This window comes from Ammospiza nelsoni, chromosome 4 (genome assembly GCF_027579445.1).
Source record: "Ammospiza nelsoni isolate bAmmNel1 chromosome 4, bAmmNel1.pri, whole genome shotgun sequence".
In the NCBI taxonomy this organism is placed as follows: domain Eukaryota; kingdom Metazoa; phylum Chordata; class Aves; order Passeriformes; family Passerellidae; genus Ammospiza; species Ammospiza nelsoni.
The window spans coordinates 17068767-17088611 of record NC_080636.1 but is presented as its reverse complement, the minus strand read 5'-3'; the positions used below and the strand labels follow the sequence as shown (position 1 = coordinate 17088611).

The 19845-nt window shown below is 38.6% G+C and overlaps 1 protein-coding gene across 1 annotated transcript in view; it reads right to left on the bottom strand.

Annotated features, from left to right (window-relative positions):
* Positions 1-19845, bottom strand: part of STK32B (serine/threonine kinase 32B) — a 157485-nt gene that overhangs the window by 123426 nt on the left and 14214 nt on the right. Inside the window, exon 2 of the mRNA XM_059470995.1 lies at positions 5405-5460. Coding sequence (XP_059326978.1) covers positions 5405-5460 — 56 coding nt within the window. The remainder of the gene's footprint in view (positions 1-5404; positions 5461-19845) is intronic.

Below are 19845 nucleotides of genomic sequence, written 5' to 3'. Positions count from 1 at the left end.
TCATATGTACAGTCTGAATGGGAAATGTTTAAGCTGGGGGGTTTTTTGTTCCAAAGGAGCAATTTAAAATAGGGATAAACAGGTGCTCTGGAACCTCAACAAAAAAATTCTGTGATGACTCATTATGATGAAATTCTGTGCAGAAATGCCTTATTTACATGTATCAGTATGGAAGCCTGTGACACTCACACTCTTTCCATTTTTCTGTGAATATCATTTACCAAAGGCCAGACAGTGTGATGATTCAGAGCAAATATGTGTTCTGAACTCAACTATTCTGCTTCATAGTCAGTAGAGAAGGACAGGCAGCCACCTCCATAAGGTGTGGATCTAAAGAGGCACAGGGGACTATCTCTGTACCTGGAATGGTTTCCCTCTAATGTCCCCTAAAGAGGTTGTAGATTACCAGTTTGGATATAGGCATCTGTGTGGTACATATTTAAAGGCAGGCATTATGAACCCCACTAATTTTCTCTGGAATGGTAGAGTGCTATTTTTAAAAATCTCACTTCCCTTTCTAAAGTTTTTTTTTTTTTAATGTAACTTAGTTGTTATCACAGGGTGGTGTCTTTTGTTATTCCTGGTAGAAGGTAACAGTGAGTTGCCTTAAAACCTATCAGGTTAGAAGAAATTTGACCAGACAGTGACTTGGGGCCACTTTCCCTCAGAATCTGGGGAAGGAAACCAATAGATTATGGCTGCAGGGCTAAGCTTCATTTTTCCAGAGCAACATGTGCTGTGGCCCACTTCTAAACTACCTTCTTGGATTTCCTCTGATTTCACATGCAGAAAACAGAGAAGCTTGCTGAAGGAAGCTGCATCATGCTTGGCAGAGAGCAACCATGGGTAGCTTCAACAAAGTTCTTCCCAGAGAAAAGATAGAGACGGCTGAAATATCAGACTTGCTGCAAAACACAGATTTTTCCTGTTTCCCACTAGAAGAGACTTACAGCTGCTGTGTGCATGGTGTGGAAAGAACAAGGTGCACTTAGTGTGAATTCTGGTCTAAATTTGGCACAGGAGTACTTAGACCTCTCAGACTGCCACAAGATGCGGTTTCACAACAGGTGATGAAAGAGGAGGGAGGCAAACCCACAGCCAGAAGAACGTTTGCATGAGGCCACTGCTGGGTGGAGAGCTGGCAGCTGGGGTGCTCCCTCACCCATGCTGCTGTACGGTATTTTACATCTCACACCATGGATGAGATGGGGCGGCTTTGGCTGCCATGAGGAGCCCCAGCCCAGCAGAGGGGCTGTGGCACTCACCCAACACAGAGGGCTACAAGACAGAAATCAGGTGCACTCCAGATGGGAATTGATGAACCTGCTGTGGAGCATCTGCCTGAAATATTGCTCCCTCGTATGTCCTACCCATGTGCTCTGAAAAATTGGTTCTCATAGTCTTAGCCTGCAAGAAGAGCTGGCAAGATTTACTCAAAGAGGCTGGAGAATGGATGTCTTTAGGCTGCCAGGGGGTTTCCTTTAAAGAGGGAGATTCATTCCCAGATTCCCCTGAGCAAAGCATGACATCTGGAGCAGCCAAAGCATCTGCTTAGTATCCTTTCATATTAACTCAAGCTAAAAAACAGGTCATAATACTGTCAAACAATATTAATATTCTGCAGTGGTGTGTTATGTTGCTTTTAGGGTAGAAGCATATTTTTTTCTGAAGTATTTTGCATACTATTTACTAAAGTACCCTCAATCAGTGCTGACATGATTCTGGGCTCCCATCTGGTTTACACCACTGTAATTTCAATTTTACTTCATCACAGGAAGTCACTGTTTTATTCAACCAAATTCATCAGAACTTAGTCTTGTGTCTCAGCATCTTAGACAAACAGGAGAGAGTTTGTACCTTGAAATTATAATTTGAATTCAATTTAAGGATGTTAGTTTAACATAACTGCTCCAACGAACAGAGAAGTCAGAGAAAATTGGTACTATAATATCTCTGAGAACTAGTTGTTGCACCTGAATACAAATTATTGTGCAGCAGTAACCCTACAATTATGTGGTTATTGTTGCAGTAAAGGACAATGAGAATTCTTGTATTTCAATCCTTATTGGCTTTGTACTTATTGGATGATCTTCAAATATATAATTTTTTGCAATATTTTGTTTGAGAAGAGTGATAGCTCTACAGATAACAATATTGAAAAAAAAATAGCCAGATTAAGCAGGAGACAGCACTTCTAACATATCATATATCCCTGTTTCTACTGTCTCTGCCCTTGCAAAAGAGTCCTCAGCCTTTCACATCATGCAGGAAAATAAAACAAGCCTGTTTTATGAAGGCTCGGTTGGTTTTAATCCACTCTTCTCCATGGCACTCAGGAAACTGGTGAATGTTTCTATGATATTTCTAGAAATATCTAGTTTTTTACAGGTTTACATGAGTATGGTTCTTGTTTATAAGGTTCAGGTTTATATGAGTATGGTTCCCTGCTTTGGGGAATCTGTATTGGTGAAAATGGAGTTGTATGAGAGAGAAAATGTTTAAAGTATGAGTTCCCTCCAAACTTAAATCCTTTTTTACAGTTGTCAAATGCAACAGGAAAGTCTCTTGGTGTAACAGGTTTCTTTTTCCCAAATGAGTACAGGCTTCTGACAAATCACGTTGTTTTTCCTTCCATGGGCAAGGGAAAGAAAGAAGCCCATTTTAAAATGACCTATTAAAACATAGCCAAAAGCACAACATGGTAAATCAGTCACCATTTCAAATGTCTGTCTCTGTGAGTCAGTCCTGCCTTTATTGTTCATTTAGAAGCCTCGTTGCTGGCAACTTTTCCTATTATTGTCCTTCTGGAAGTACCTGGCAGCAGAAAATGTCCAAAAAGGATGCAAGGCTGTTAATCTCTATTGCAGGGTGTTTACTGCTCAGGGTCTGCTGTGCTTTAGCACCTTGCAGTGTATAACACCACGTTCAGTGCCACGCTTTCCTAAACTGCCTGCTTCCTTTATGGCTCCTCTGTGGCCTTTTCTGTTTTCTGAGAGAAATAGGATGTTTTAAGACATACTCTATTTTTTTATTTTATTGCTCTTGGTACAATATCCCTGTGTCTCTCTCTCTCAATATTTCTTAAATTACTCTGGTTGCTGCGGCAACCTGAGCAGGGTATTGCTGCAGGAGGATTCTGGTATGGCAGAGCCCCTGTGCTGCTCAGCTCACTCGTGTGCACAGAGCTCAAGGTGATGCTCAGCACCTCAGCTCCTCCATGGCTTCCTCATCACCTGGGATCTGTCCCCACAGCTGGTGTCAGAAATCAGCTCCCTGCCTTGCCTTTGGCCTTTTCAATCCACAGTCACAACATTTTCCGTCACAGGAACTCCTAGGCCATTTGGTACCAAATATTTTGTATCTCAAGTTCTTGTCTTTTCTACGTGGCCACCTGCTTTCAGCTGCTGCCTCTGTACCCAATCCTTCTTAGGGACGTCTTAACAGCAGGTACTGTCTCCTAGACACTGTTGAATATTTTTCAGGAAAAGATACACCACAGCAGTATTGAGGAGGGTAGGAAATGCTTGTGGAGAGAAGAGAAACCACCAGCATGCTCCTTTTTCTGGAAACAAAGAGCACCTTTGGTCATTCCAAAGGTGTCCTTCGAGAGCTCAGGTTCCCCTTTTTAGGGGCAGATGAAGGAGGTGAGGTCTGAGCCTGCCAGGACCATCTCAGCCACAGCTTCTGTGTGAGCTGGCTGTTCTTTTGTTCAAGCCAATTGATGGGCCGGCTGTGGCAGAATGTGTGTGGCCAGTCATGGAGCACATGGAGTTCCCACACTCCTGGGCACATGCAGACCTGCCTGGAGCATTACCTGTGCAGACACACCTGGCACAGAGCTGGTGCACTGTCTGCTGCACTCCCAAAGAGGCACACACAGGGCACGGATCAGTGGTACCCGAGTGACGTGCAGGGCACTAGTCTGAAAGGAGCCCTTCTGGCTTCAGTGACCTTGCTTTGCCAAGCAGGTAAAGGCAGCTCTTTGCTTATGCTTTGGTCTTCATAAATACCAGGAAATTGCTTGTTTGTTTGTTTGTTTGATTGATTGATTTTTTATTTATTGTTGGTTTGTTTGTTTGTGGAAGAACTTTACACTAGTTATGCTTAGCATATTCCAGTTACTAGTGATTCCATGTACATTGGAAGAAGCCAAGTTAGAAATTTTGATGAAACAAGTTTTATTTGAATATTAAAAATTTGCCAAGTGAATTCAGAAGTAGGCAATTTGAAACCAAAAATGCTGAACTCTGATCTAACTAGCTTTTCCTTTGTGAGGGTCAACATGATTTGGACATGTCTTTAACTTTTTTTCCTGTACATAACTTGCACTCTTGACCTTCATTTAGTTTGACTTAGTATTCCACCTCTGTACTGTGATAATAAACAATCACAGATCTCTGCTGCCCTGATTTTAAGGGGTTTATAAGCACTTTTTTGCCCGAGCAGGATATACTCCTATTGACCTCAAAGACAGTTTCTGCTGAAAACTACTGAATTGAAAAAGGACTGTGCCATGAGGGACCATGCTGTTCTGCAAGTATATCTGGCCTCTCTAAAATTAAAGTCATTGTTCTGCACGGAGGCCAAGAACCAGCAAAATCCTTTGTGTGTTCTTAATGCATGGCTACAGAAGTGCCTCACGAGCACTGAGCTGGCATTTACTCAGGAATCATTGAAATCAAGATTTAGACAGCTGTTGTTCCATCAGTCACCTGATCAACTACCAGTTATATTTCACCCTCAGATCTATTCCTGTGAGAAATGGTTTCTAATAGTTTTTTAAATAGTATTTTCTCTGACTTTGTGGCCTTGTATTTGTATTATATGTGGCTATGTGGCTTTGTATTATAAATGTAAAACCTTGTTATAATCACTATTTATAGGAAAGAAATGTTGTCTACTCAAGTGTAAACAAACCATTAATCTTTCTGTTTCAGAAAAATCCTGTTGAATTGAACAAACATTTACTCGGTGCTCATAATTATATTGTATGTCAGTTTACACAGTGCCAAGAGGATTTATTCTATGTAAAATACCTTTAAAATACTGCAATTATTTTAAAGACACAAGCTCAGGGAATTAAGAACAAGATCACTTTGGTGGACTGTCTAAAGAAGTAGTCTGCTCCTACCTTTTTGTTGATTTTTGATTCCAGGAGAGATTTCTAAATTCTGTTAATGTCCATTTGGGATAATTAATTATTATAATAACTTTTGCTTAAATTATTTTAGCAAATAGATTATAACAGAAATAATTTAATGAAGAGACAGTTCATACTGGTGGTCAGATGTCCTTAAGAAGGAAAAGGCTACAAAACCTATGTTCTTTTACCATAATCAAGCCAGCAAAACACAAAGGTATTCCCTATTAGACATTTAACTGCTAAAAATAGGTTGATTCTTACCTTTCCAAAACTCCCTTTCCCAATAGCCCGCAATATTTGAAAGTGGTCAAAGTTAACTGCAAAATAAAGGAGAGAAGAAAAGGAAAATAGTTTGTAGTGTGCTAAGTCAGAATCAGACATCAGATAGGAAAAGAAATTACAGTGTGTCCAACTAATGTCTTTTTACAATGTGGTATTCCATTTTTCCTCTTTAAACACCAAACATACTTAATAGCTAGCAAAGAAGAAGTTTGCTTTAAAATATGTTGCATTCATTTTGTTCCCCAATTCAACTTGGACCAATGTCTTCAGTGCCCAGTATATCCAAACAGAAATATATCTCTGTCCTAACCAAGTAACAAGGCAAAAGTTAGCATTTTGCAGCCAGTAGCAATAACTGCTCAGCATTTTCCAGAAATATTGAGATCTATTAAAAGGACACTGAGTAATTCAAGTAAGTAACACCCTCTACCTACAGATATGTAATGACATATGGTTAGTATTTTTATATTATCACTGTTCAGGATAATTCCTATATTTTGTTACAGTGATGGAAGTTTGTCCCATGATGAGGTAGTATGATCACCAAAGTTTCCCACCTTAATGCAATACATAATGCTAACATTGTAAGACTATTTCATAATTTTAGCATAAGTTTGTTTTGAGAGATTGCATTTTAGGTTGGAAGTGGAATGGATTTACTTGCACTTCGGGAAAATCTGACAGCACAGCCTGCTCCAGACACTGAAGTGCTTTGGTGGTAGGGTGAATGAGATTTCACTTCTCAGAAATGCCATTTTTATTAGTGTTACATGAGTTTAAACACAGCATGACCTTCAAATCTTCATTGTTATATCCGGTGTTTTTAAAAAAATTCTAACATCCTGAACAAAATTGATGCAAAGTCACTGAAATACAAACACAACAATGTGTGATACAGTTTTTACAGTCTCTTCTCAAAAAAAGTCACACTTAGAGCTAAATTCAGTGAACCAGAGAAGACAAGGTTCAGACAAGGTTCAGTGCAACATAAGAGGATTTTTTTTAAATTAAAATTTATGCTCCTGGCTTTGGCCATGGACCTTCATTTATGCACCTGTCATAGATGTAACAGTAACTAGCAAAATTGTGGAGACAGACTATCACTGGAAAAATCACAGAACCATACAATGGTTTGGGTTGGAAGGGACCTTAAAGATTATCTCATTCCAACCCCCCTGCCATGGGCAGGGCCACTTTTCCTGGAGCAGTTTCAGAAAGCCTCATCCCACCTGGCCTTGAGCTCTCCAGGGATGGGGCAGCCACAGCCTCACTGGGCAACCTGGGCCATGTCCACCCAAAAATGTGGTAACAAGAACAAACACAGCAAAAAATGTGATACATCAAGATGAAGGAGAAAATTCTATAAAACTCATAATATAATTATTTATGGAAAAGAGTTATCCATCTCAAGCTAAGCTCTGCATAGAAAGTTGAAAGGTTGATAGCTATCAAGCCTCTAAAATGGGTTAATAGCTTACTTGCTCTGTTGCAATAATATCTCATTTACACTATTAACACCACAAAGAATTTGTTTATTTATGCTTGCTTATATTGCCTTCAAGGAAACATGGTTGCTCCTTTCATTAGTGCAGCATAGCAACCACCTTCCTGGTAATTGCTGGAGACAAATCAAGCCCAGAGCTGACAGGGCTGAGAGCAGCAGACTCTGTTCTGCAGGAAACAAAGATGGTGAGTAAAGCAGCTTTAGAATTCGGATACTGAAATAAAAACATATAACCTTGCAAAGGATTTATAACCTGCTTGGAAAGTGGAAATTTGGAATAAAATTTTGAGCTGAATCCTGAGAGAGTTGGGGCTGCCCAGATGTTTGAGAAGCAGAATTGCTGCCAGCAACCTGCAGCTGGGGTCTCTGCTGAGAGACTTTACAGTGTAAAATCCCTTGTAGTTCTTGCTGGCCAGTACAGGTCAGATGAACAAGATAGTCAGTTTAGCAAAACCACCTTCCACACAAACTTACATCCATTTAAATCCTGTGCCTACCACTCATCCCTCCCAAATGCATGACTGGGCTGTCTAAGACGACCTTTAATTTAGGTAGGAATTCAACACAGTGTAGAAAATATCCTAAACAACATGTTAATCTCATTAATTTCTTTGATGGGAAAAAAATAATCCTAAAAGTTCAGCACAGCATGCTGGGGGTTTTTGTGTCACTCCTCTGTTTTCAAACTTTCTCATGTTTCTGCTTATTTTGCTAAAGACTTAACATGAATCTTCCTTAAAAAAACTTATTTTGAATTTGTTCTTTACCTTGCAGTCATTCAGCTGTCCAGTTGCCAAAACAAGTGAGAAATTGTAGAATCATTCTCTAATTATCTCAATTTGAGTCAAGTCACATTTCAGTAATACTTGACTATATTATATTCTGAAATCTGACATGTTTTGAAATACATCAGTTTGAAGAATGATTTTGTTTTTGTAAAACTAAGATTAAGCATTTATCTGTAGCTATGTAAAAATATTTTTTATTGTCCACATAACTTCTATTTCTCTACACTTCATCTTCCCTGTGTTTATTGCTCTGAATGACTAGAACAACCTCAATTTTTTAATTAGATTATTTGTAAATTTGACTTCCATACAAATGATATTATCAAATGAAGCACTGGAACATGGAGTTGAAGATGGATTACTAGTAAACTAAATAAGTGGTTAAAAATCATACATGCAACAATTGATCAAATTTTCTTAATTTCTATGTTTAACTTGAATAGAAATTGAGATGTTACATTTTCACATCTTCATTAAAAAAAACCCAATTTTTTTCTATAACTAACAGTCCCATGAGCCTTATTTAAATTAAGGTACAATTATTGTAATGCATTTTTTGCAAGAGAAAATAAAACAAATTTTAAATTACTGAGGAAATATGTAAACATGCCTGAGCCTGCATCTAAATGAGCAAGGCTTGCAGCCACTGTGGCTCTCTGGAAAGGGATAATTCACTGAAGAGAGACAATTCAGTCTCTTTTGATCATTCAAACATACTCCCAACACTGCAGATTCACAAACTGAGGAAGTTCTTCCTTTGGAATATTAGGACAGAATAAAAAATGGGCTACTTTGCAGCTGAGACTAATACCAAATTTGCTGAGTAAAACTAAAGTGCTTCAAGCAGCATTCCCATCTAGGACAGAGCAGCACCTCCCTGATAACAGTGAAAGGCTGAGCTGAGTTCACTGCCACCTTGGTACTACATTAGCCATACACCCCAGCTGTTTTCCTCAGAGGTTCTTAATCTCACACTCTCAAAATTAGGGGCTAATTTTGTTCATCTCAATTTTTTTTTCATGTTCTGTATGTGCTTTTTGTGTCTTTTCTGGTGAAAATTCAATGCCAAAATATCACCACTTACTCTGAGAAGAATTACACCTCATTATGACCTCTGTCATTTTCCAATGTTGAAAATATTAAGTTCAAACACTGCCATTTCCTCTGTGCAACAAGGACATCAGGAGTATTAAATTCTTGTCCTCCAAAACATGGCATGTCTTTTTCTTGTGGTGCCTGGTGCTGTAGCTAATGACATTTTTCTAGTGCAAAGCCCCACTGAGATAATGGTATGGCTGGCAGAAGGACATTTTCTTCAGTGTCAGTAATATGACTATTACTCTTTTGAAAATAGCTTCCTTTACTCAAGAGAAAATACTTCAATTCTCAAGAGAATACTTTCTTTTACAGAGGAAAAAAAATATTTTCCAACTCTTTGAGCACTTCTTTCATTTTATTATCATACTTTGGTAATATAATTGTCTCAGAATTTGAGTATAGGAATATGAACTATTTTCAGAAAACAAAATTTGTTTGTATTGTCCTCAGGTAATTTTTCATGCAAGTAAACCCATGGTTAAACTTATGAACAGCACCACGAGAGAGTTTCTTTCCAGTTTCTTTGATTTCCCTCAGTTTGGAAAAATCAAGTATTATAATTTGCCCTCCCTCATCTCCCACCTTCATCCCTTAAAACGTCACCATTGATTCAAAACTAAGAGGGAATATGGAATAAACCAGACATTTTGCTAACTAAGAGAGAAAACAAATCAGCATTTATGACACCTCTTTCATGTTATGGTATTACAGCAATGGATGCCTGTTAATTTCAGCAATGTGTTGTATATATACATATAAATATTGTTTCTTTCCATTTAGTCATACTCAAATAAACCTTCAATTCATTCCTTTGCGCAGATTCAACTGTCTATTAATAACTATTAATGCAAGTATACTTTACTTGGATTAGAATATTAGATATTTTCAAATTAGCCCCACGCAGAGCATTTTCCTGTAGTTTGATCTTGTACACATAAGAGCCAGATGATGGCAACAGGATTCACAACTGAATTAAAGGTTTCATCCTGCTTGCCATGAAAAGCAAAAAAATGTGGTCCTAACCATTTTAGATAGTTGGTCAAATATATTAGTGTACTCAAAAACTCTCAGGAATATCTAGAAGCATGGTGCTGTGGTTTGTGACTGAGTTATACACAAGAGCATCTCTGCTGCCACAGTCTTCTCACGTGACCTTAGGTGAGTGCTCCAAAATCTTCTGCTGCTGTCTGTAGAAAAATGAATTATTACATCTCCAGGCAGCTGTAAAATTAGGTATGGAAAGCACCTTAGAGCTCAGACACACAAGTAATTGGGAGAGCAGTGAAAGCCAATTCAGGTGATAGTGCTTCATAAAAGCACCATGGACACTGAAAGCCATTTTTAAAATGTAGGTGTCTACACCACCATGGAAGTAGAGGTAGAGATTGATTCAAACCCCACCCATGAGGTTGTGGCAGAGCTGAGAACAGAACCCACATTCCACTCCACACCTTCTCACGCATGTCCTCCAAACTGCACAAGCCCTGGTGGTGTAGGTATTTGGTATCAAACTTTCTAGTGAAAGATAAAATACTTATTTCTTTCTCCACTGCTTCCTGAGGATAAAGTATAATTTGGAGAAAATATTCACATCACAGACTTGTTTTTTTATAACCACACTGCAAAAACACTGCATAGTTTTAGTGGAAATGCCTATTCTTTTTTTTAATCAGCACTATATACATAATGATATATACATAATAAAACAATGAAGTGTATGCATTCACCTCTGCTGCATTATTCACAAATACTATATTTTCTGGAACAAAAAAAATCCCAAAGAATTTACATCAGCAACACACCATTATATATTATGTGTTTGATTTATGATCTTACAAAGGAATATAAGATTTTGACCCTTTCACTTGCAGTTTTACTGTTCAAAATATTCTCATGTTGTACAATATTTGTTCAAGTGTAAATTACATTTAGCTAAAGAGGCAATATGAATATTGGGTGGATTCTAGGTAGAGCTGATATCTGTTTTCTCACTGCACCTGAGGACAATTTATTGTATGTATATGTGATTAGTCCAAATACACAATAACCATTACCTGAAAGAACTTTGTTTCCCCTAGAGAAAATATCCAACTGAATGTGGCCAAAACACTGGCATGCACATGCTTTGCAGAATGAAAAATGAAGTAGGGGCCTTTCTGGAAGTACTTGATAAGCTAAATTCACACTCTCCTTCCCTGGTTGAGTCCTACTGATTTATTTGGACTGTCTGGGAGTAGCCAAAACCAGACATGAGCACTAGGCATTAGGAGGTGTACAGTAAAGCCATGTTTTTAACACAATGAGCTTTTCAACACATTGAGATTCATTCTCACTGATCTCAAGAGAAAATAGAAACAAGGAGATATGATGTGGCCATTAGCCAAGAAAATAGATTTTTATTTAAGTCTGACCCCTGTCTTGCAAGTCTGTTTTGGGGTGGATTAATGCTTCCTGTTCTGTGAATCAGGAAAACAGAATAATAACTAAACCAAATGTCCTGCTAGATTTGGCCTGTATGGTTTGACCTGAGACTCACTGGATAACTCTGCTGATAGGATCTCAAACTAGTTCTGCAGTCCTCTTTCCATGTCTGTCTGCTTTTCAGATGCTCCAGCCTTTTCCAGGGAGAGCCAGAGGCTGTGCTGACAGAACCTCAGTAGATCCTAGCAGCTATCAGATCTTGTTAAAATTGTTGCTGTCCTTCCACACAAAACACATAGGAGGAGTAACCAAGTATATGCAGACATACATATTCAATACTGCTAATAAAATCCCCTGCTTGAATGAACATAGATAGGAGAAACATGAACAGAGACTAAAAATTAAATTCAGGATGATAAAATGGTTCGGGCAGTCATGAGGAGTCACATCCCATCATGCTCTGTTCATGATAAGTGCATTAGTGAAGAAAGACTCTGCTTAAATAAAGGAAGAAATGAATTTCTGCTGACAGAATGATAAAGCCAGGCATGCCTTTGAAGTGAATAAAGAGTACAAATCTGCATAGCTCCACAGGTTTCTGAGTAAAATAGAACATTGCTATACATTATTTGACTGGGAAACTTACTAGTTAGATAGAGATACATAACCAAAAAGAAGTTTCAGAGTGGGTTTTATCTCACTAATGATGAATCATGATGTTTCCAATCATATTTAGGGCCTTTGTATTTAAATTGCATAACAATGTCTCAATTCTTCATGATTAATAAGTGTTTTAGTCTCAATATAAACTAATTATGTTAATATGCTTTTATAATTATTCAGAATTTATTTGCAATTAGAAAGAATTTTAGATCTTTGTATGCAAAACAAATTTTACTTAGAATTCAGCTAATTTTGTTTTGAACTGTACAATGCATTTCAGTCTGATCATGTTTGCATACTTCGCTTTCTTCAGTGGAAGTGAAACATTTCTGTATGTCAAAAGACTTTGGATCAGCCAAGAGCTCTGAAATGAAAGTGGCTTTTTCACAACAGTTCATTTCTGTATTTTGCTTCCTTGTGAAGGCACCTGCAGGCTGGGGTGTGTGGCTGGACTGCCTGTCCCTGTCAGAGCTGTCCTGGGCCTGGCCTGGGTTTGCTGCCCTGGGCTGGCGGCGCTGGGCTCTGGAGCTGTCAACAGGGGCTGGGTCTGCACAAGGGATACAAGGATCAGATCCCAACGCCTTTGAAGAGGTGTCACACCACAGAAATGTAGTCCAGCTTTGAACTGGGACAGAAGGAGATCTGAAAAGGTAAACTTGAATTCCATTCAAGCTTTCAAAACCGGTTTTATTTTCCCAACATAAGGCTTAATTTTTTTCTGGGAAAGTAACAGCATTTTAATTTGGCAACAAGTTCAATTATCCATTAAAATTGTTTTCAGAGGAAAAGTCAGATTCAAAGGAAAAAAGAAAACAGGATGACAGTGTTCTTATCTTCCATCTATGTCACATTTCAAACAAGACATAGGAGAAGTAACCTTTTCCCTTATTAAAATGGGGGGAAAATCTCAGTACCAGGGCGCTGGAAAAGCAGCAATGTGATTCTATTTATACCTCTCTTATTTCTATATTCTATAAATAAATAGCTGATACCATAGATAAAAGAGTGGGCTAAAGAACATCTGCTGTGATGCATTACAGACATTCTGATTTCCTTATGTCAATCCTCCTACAAGGCAGTACTTCACATGCAATTTAGTACACATTTGATAAAATTCACAGAATATTTAGACCATGCATGTTTTGTTCATCCAAAGCAGTGCCAGCATCATGGGGTTCTACACTGTAATTAGTGAAATCCACCTCACATCACATCATTAAAATGAGTGGGGTTTTCCCTAAATGGCTGGGAAATTTTCTGAATGTGTTAGTTAAAATGAATACTGGAAAGAACTAAAAGAGCCTTCCATTTTTCAAAATGCTATAAAACAGACTGGAAGAATTTGGTGAATCAGCTAATAATTTACACTGTTACAGAACAGGCATGTGTTGCCACAACCAGAAGTAAAATTACAATTCTAAAGAAAATTAGCATTTGAAAGTAACCAAGCTGCTAAGTAAAAAAGATCTAAGTACTGATTCTCAAAACTCTTCTTCCTTTTTAACTCTGTAAAAGAACATAATTGTATTTCTAATGCTATTCTATAAAAGCTAAAAAAAAAAAAAAAAAGATAAGATGAGATTTTGCATTCACAAGGAAACTGTGAGTCTTTGGTAAACAAGAATCTGTTTGAACCTAGGATCGAATGAAAATGTCTTTCCAGAGCTGCTTATTAAATAAGCCAATAAGCCAAATTAAAATGATACTGCCATTAAATACATCTATACTGAAAAATGTCTAAGGCAGCTACCTGAAGCCTGTAAAACAAAGTTTGCTCCTTGGACAAAGTAGAACAGACTGCAAATTGTTACAGCTTTTCTCTGAAGTATGTTGAAACTGAAACTCCTGAGTGCTGTCCCACAATCTCCAGACCTTGAGTAGGAAACTGGAGGTCTATCACCAAACCAATAATCAAGAAAGGACATCTGCTGCTTTCAGGGACGTGGCTGTCAACCTCTGTGAGCCACTGGGAGGGATTTGTCTGTCCAGCCACTGGAGTCAGGACAGAGCCTTACAGCTCTAAACTGCAGTAGGATTTTGTGGTTTCACATTCTCTGAACAGAGAGAGACCTAATTCTCTCTCCCAGGATTTTTCCTGGGGAAGGCAGCACAGAGGGAGAAGAGAAAACAATTCTTATCTCCGCTTGCTGCTGCTTTTGTTTGGCACATGTGGAATGTGTTATGGGGATTGTTTACTGAAGGTGAGCCTTGTTTGGATTCACTGCCCAGTTGGGCCAGAGCTGGGTCGTGGCTGTCCCCAGACAGTCACGGGGTTTTGTCTAGGATCTCTTTAGTACAGTTCTGGTATAGTATTAGTCTAATATAATATATCTAATAAAGCATTTCTTCAGCCTTCTGAAACCATGGAGTCAGAGCACATTATTCACCATGATGGGATCATCCTGCCTTGATGGGTTTTGGTCTAAGAACACAATAATCAGTTTTTGCCTAAAATCTACTGACAGGTTGCCCCATGGTAGCCCAGAAAAGGCTTCACCAGCAGCACCAATGACTCCAGGGGCTGCTGTTATCATTATCCTGTGGAAAAACCAAAGTTTCTTGTTCTGTGGAAGGTGTGGGGATGTTTAGCTGCTGCTTTGCTCCACAAGAATTTTAGCACAAATTGGATGAAATTAGCTGCTCTTTCTGAAGGATTGAGCACAAATAGGTGTTTACTGGCAAAGATTAGTTGCACTGATCAGAAGAGCTCTTGTGTCTGCATCTCTCTCCCATGGTGTTTCTTGGGAGCAATAGATTAAAAAATAAAGTTATTTTTTTTTTTATCTTTATGCCTCTTTAAAACTAGACCAAATTTTTACCCTAACAATTCCTCATTGGAGATTTTAGTGCGCTGCCTCCATCTTCAGACAGGTTACTCTGTTTCAGAGGCATACAGCAGCATTCTCAGGTGGCTGGGGGGGAAATAGAGAAAATGAAAAGCCAATTCTTGTGATGGTTTGTGTGAGCAAATCCAGGAGGAGGTGAGGGAAAAAAACTATTATTATAAATAAATAATCTCAGTCTGAAGGACACAAAGCAATATGAAAGTTCTGTCCCTATGAGTGACTTCAGCTCCAATGAAAGCAAACAGAAAGTTACCCAGTTTTGGAGTCTTTCTCATAATTTTGCTTTGTGCCTTGTTTCCATTTTCATCTTTTTTTATTGGAGAAGGAATAGAAAGAACTACAAAATCAAATGGTCTTCACTGATCTCAGCTGAAATGAAAAATTTCTGAGTATTGACTCATGATGATTTCTCCTTCACTATTACTGCTGTGTCCATTTAGACTGAGTGCATTTTTGATCTTTTTTTTTTTCTAAAATGAGAACATTTGAAGAAATTCTCCTTTTCTATTTGCTTTTGGCTTTTCACAGGAAAGATTTCTATTTTCATACAGCCTGAAATGAGGAAAAGTAGAAAATATTTATATTTCCCACCATCAGAAACATATGCTTTGGGCCCTACACCACACCAAAGATCTCTCACAGTCCACTTCACCCACTGTATTTTAACCCTTTTTATGAACCTTTTCATGTGATGCTATGATGAGAGCACACAATCATCCAGGAAAAGACTTGTTCTTTGAAAAACTGAGAAGAAAATGAGGCAGTCAGAGAGACACCATGTCTGGCGTGCTGCAGCAGCAGGAACAGAGCAGAGCACAAGCACATCCCTTTTGATGGCAGGATGGGTGTTTGGACTAGATTAAGCTGATTGTGACACCCTGTGACACACATGTGATGCTGCTTTGGTTACAAGTCCGGCTGCAAGGGCAGTGAAATGAAAGGTCATCTCCACAGGGAAGTTATAATGCCTATCAGTACAGAATTTGTGTATTTTACTTTAACAGGAATTGCTTTATATCAAAGTAGAGATCAAACTCTGATCCCTGCCATGTTAATACACCCTGACACCAATTCTCCCTCACACATAAGTGAGCACAGGCAATAAAGACAAGTTTAAAACTATCTGCTGAGCATGTCTTTTGACTTTGATGGCAATTCCAGGAAGCCAACCAATTAGTTTTATGAAAATAATTAAAAATGGTAGTAAACATCCTATGAGAGAAAAATTTAAGCTAATATGAAGTTCAATTGCTATTATTTGATGGCAAAGTTAATAATTAATGAATTTTAAATTGTTTCTTATTAATAAACAACAACAAAAAGGAGGTCAAATATTGCTGTCAGAGCTTGGCAGAAGACATCAGGAACATGAAATATTTATTATCATGGCAAAAAGTAATCTGGACAGTCTAGTAGGACTCAAGCTTAAATTCATAGCATGTCCTCATTGGCAGTGCAGTACAAAACAGGGAAGAATGACTGTCTGTGTAGCGTCACCACTGATGATGTCAGCTGCAAAAAATTTAGCACAAGCAATGATGTGTTTTAGTTGTCTTTTTTTTTGAGATAATGAAGGATCTTCAGAAATCCTGATGATGACTAATGGTGCAGGCAATTACCAAGGTGAAGCTCCCTTGACAAATACTTCAGATTTAAACCAGCAGCAGCTGAGATGGCTTTAAAAGGAAAAAGAGACAAAATACAACAGTGGCAAGCATGAATGGAGGATAACACTGCAAAAAGTCAATTAAATTTATAATAATTCCTGTCCCAGGACGTCATCAATTGAAAGGCAAGTTCAGAAAGGGATAGAACTAGCACATAACGAAGGCACAAAGTGGGAAAGACTCAGACTGTGACTAAGAAGAGAGATCTGTGCAGAACTGACCCTGTGCAGGGCAACCACTAATAACACTCTTTTAATATTACTTCCATGCCCGTGGAGGTGGAGGGTCGCTGATCTGATCAGTCTGACAATGTGATATCATGGAGAATGAGAATTTGAATGTTTGTGATAGGCTGTCAGCCCAGATGATCTTGATTGTGTGGGTCAGTTTGCTGTAATCCTTCAGAAACGTAATTTTAAAGCAGACCTTTTCAACATCTCATTATCTTCTGCTATGATGTCTGGTTAAACACCCATAAATTGAGCTAAAAAATACCCAAAACAATTGGACTTCAAACACATTGGCTTTTACTATTAGATTTAACAGGAAAGCAAAAGGAATTTGGAGTACCAAATCTATTACTCTTTTTCAACAAAGAGCAAATAGCACTAGATTGTTGTGAAAAGCCTGTAGCAGCTGATCAGGGATTTTACGTATTGGTGTATAACTCAGGGCTATGAAAAATATCATGAGAGGTCAGATGTTCCTCTGGATGGACTGAAATAAGGTAACAATCCTCACCTTTGCTAAATAACTGATATTGATTGAGCCTAGTTAACACTTTTCAGAAGTCAGAAAAGATTTGGTAGCAGTTGAAAGCAGCACACAGCATGGCAGATGTGTTCACTTCTTGTGCACAGGACTCAGTGTCACTGGTCACTGGAGCTGGCCAGTGAAAATGGCCACACCATTCTATGATTCTATGAAAGAACATGATTCTCTCTCTATTTAGGCTGGCACTGAAGCTAAGTGACATGAATAACTGGAATTATTATGTTATAATAAGGTTTGATGCATTGGCTAACAGAGTCCATAGCCCTGACCTCACTGTCGCACAGAAACAAACAGGATTTACTCAGGCAGTGTCAAATCTTCAGTATAACTACAGGTTAATTTGTCATAACAGAGATGTTTTGGCTGCTTCTGTGTTCTGTTAGCATATAGCATTCAGGTAATCTATTTTCCAGTAGAAAGGTTTCTTTTCATTGACTCATTTGGTTCAGTGGAAAGTAATTGGAACTTCTCATCCATATATCCTACTATAGCCAGCAATCTACAAAATTTTACTATTATAAACCCACAAGTCAGCGAATTATTTTTTAGATCAGTGAAAGTGTGAATTAAAGATCCCTTTTTGCTGCCATCAAAACAGTTCTGGTTTGTGACAGGACAGAGATTTGGTGCAGAAAAGCTGTTAACTTAGCAGCACCACTGGAAACATCAGAAGTCATCAAGGACCAGCTGGATTGATGTCCTGGCCCTTATCACAGCCACTGAATAGCAGGGAAGCCTCTGAGAGTCTCCATGCTTTCAAAAAGACATTGACACTAAGGAGAAAAGTTTCAGGAGCTGCTCCAACATAAAATGTGAGACCTCTGTTAAGTGATAAAACACAGCACCCTTTTGTTGAGAAAAGAGAGATTCTGATCGACCGTGTTGCTCTCTTATGGATGAGCTGACAAAAACAATCTCTGAAATCATTGCAAGGAGAAACAGGTTGACAGCTATAAGCAGCAGAAAAGATACTCCTTGAGAAAATGTATTGCTACAATATAGAAAATCTAAATTTCACTTTACTGTAATAGACTTCCCTGTGAGATCAGGATACACATAATGGACTATGAAGCATCTTTTTCAGCTGGAAAGTGGGAATATTCACCTCCCTCAGAGTTTCTATGAAAATAACCTCATTAATAACTGAACTGGAAGGCTCTCTGAGGGAAGTTGCTATGGGAATAAAATGTCAAATATCAGTGTACCAAACTGTTTTCTCCTGCAATAAAATTTATCAGAGTGATCCCCAGGTGAAGGAAAATTCTTTAAATTAAGTTAACAACAAAATCCTCAGTGAGACATCCATCAATTTTATCCATGCAAAGGTCTCTGTAATTCCAAGCATGCCAGAGGAAGTGAATAAACCTCTTTGCTCTCAGCTCCTCTGGGCAGTGCCTCTGAAGGAATTGTTCTTGCAGATAAAATGAGTCTTGGTGCTATGTTAATGGGAGGCTGGGGACCCATGTGAAGAAGATTTTACTCAAACACCTAGAGACAGTATGAGCTGTTCTCTTTCTCCTATGAATTCAGAACCTAAGACATGAGGAGTCTCTCTCCAGAGCTGAATATTGAAAAAATATCTCTTCTATTTTTAACCACAGCTACAAATTAAACACTTGGGGTGGGAAAGGACACTAAAGATCAGAATTATTCCCATTTCAATTGGAATTGCTTCCGATTTGGTGAGTTTAAACCAAACCCATCACCATGGGCTTCAAATAAATGACACCAGTTCTAGCTGGCAGCAGAAGTGTGTCTGGGGTGTCCCTGCCTGCTCCACTGCTGCGGCGCATCCCAGCCACAGCCTGGGGACCCAGCTGCAGGCAGCAGGGTCACACAGCGTTAGATGGGGGTACAATGGGGATTGTGAACAGGAAAACTGCTCCTCATCATGGAAAAAAGCAGTATTTCATTAAATACACAGCACACCTAGTGAGTACATTGAAGGGCCAGGTCTCCAGTAGAGGAGAATTAAAGAAAATTTCAAGTATTCCATTACTGGCTGACCACAAAGTAGCACCTCAGAGTCCAGCAGATACTAGACACCTCTTAAACTGGCCAGATTTCTATTGACTGTTTAAATAAAAGACACAGCACACTTTTAAGAGGGCTGACCTCCTCCATCAATTCTATCTGTTAGCCTACACATAGTTATCCATCCTCTGCAGTTAAATGACTTTCACTGTGTACTTCAGTGCCCAAGTTGCATTTTATTCGTAGGTGTTCCAAGTGTTTCAAGCCAGGTTATATTTCTTAGAAAAATAAAATCCATTTTAGAGATGGAACCTCAAATCCCAGCCTCTGAGGTTGTAAAGGCACTGACCTGAACTCATCTTGGCAGTTCTGATTTTTAGAGTTATCTGGAGCCAGGAAGAGGCTTCTTTTTGATTCTAGCTAGGGTTCATAATATTTCTCTGTGTGAATCATCTACTTGCATAAGAATCACTCCACCTTCTCTGCCATTTTGGAAGAAAGCAGGTCTCACAAAAGGTTTTTTTTTTTTTTACCTACATACTCCAGACTAAATTATTGTTGATCAAATATGATCAATTTTTTCCAGCTTCAGATGAAGCGATATCCTGCCCTATTAATAATCATTAACACCTTTGTATACATCACTTTTTTGTGGTTGTTTCTATCCAGGGTGGTATAGAAAGGG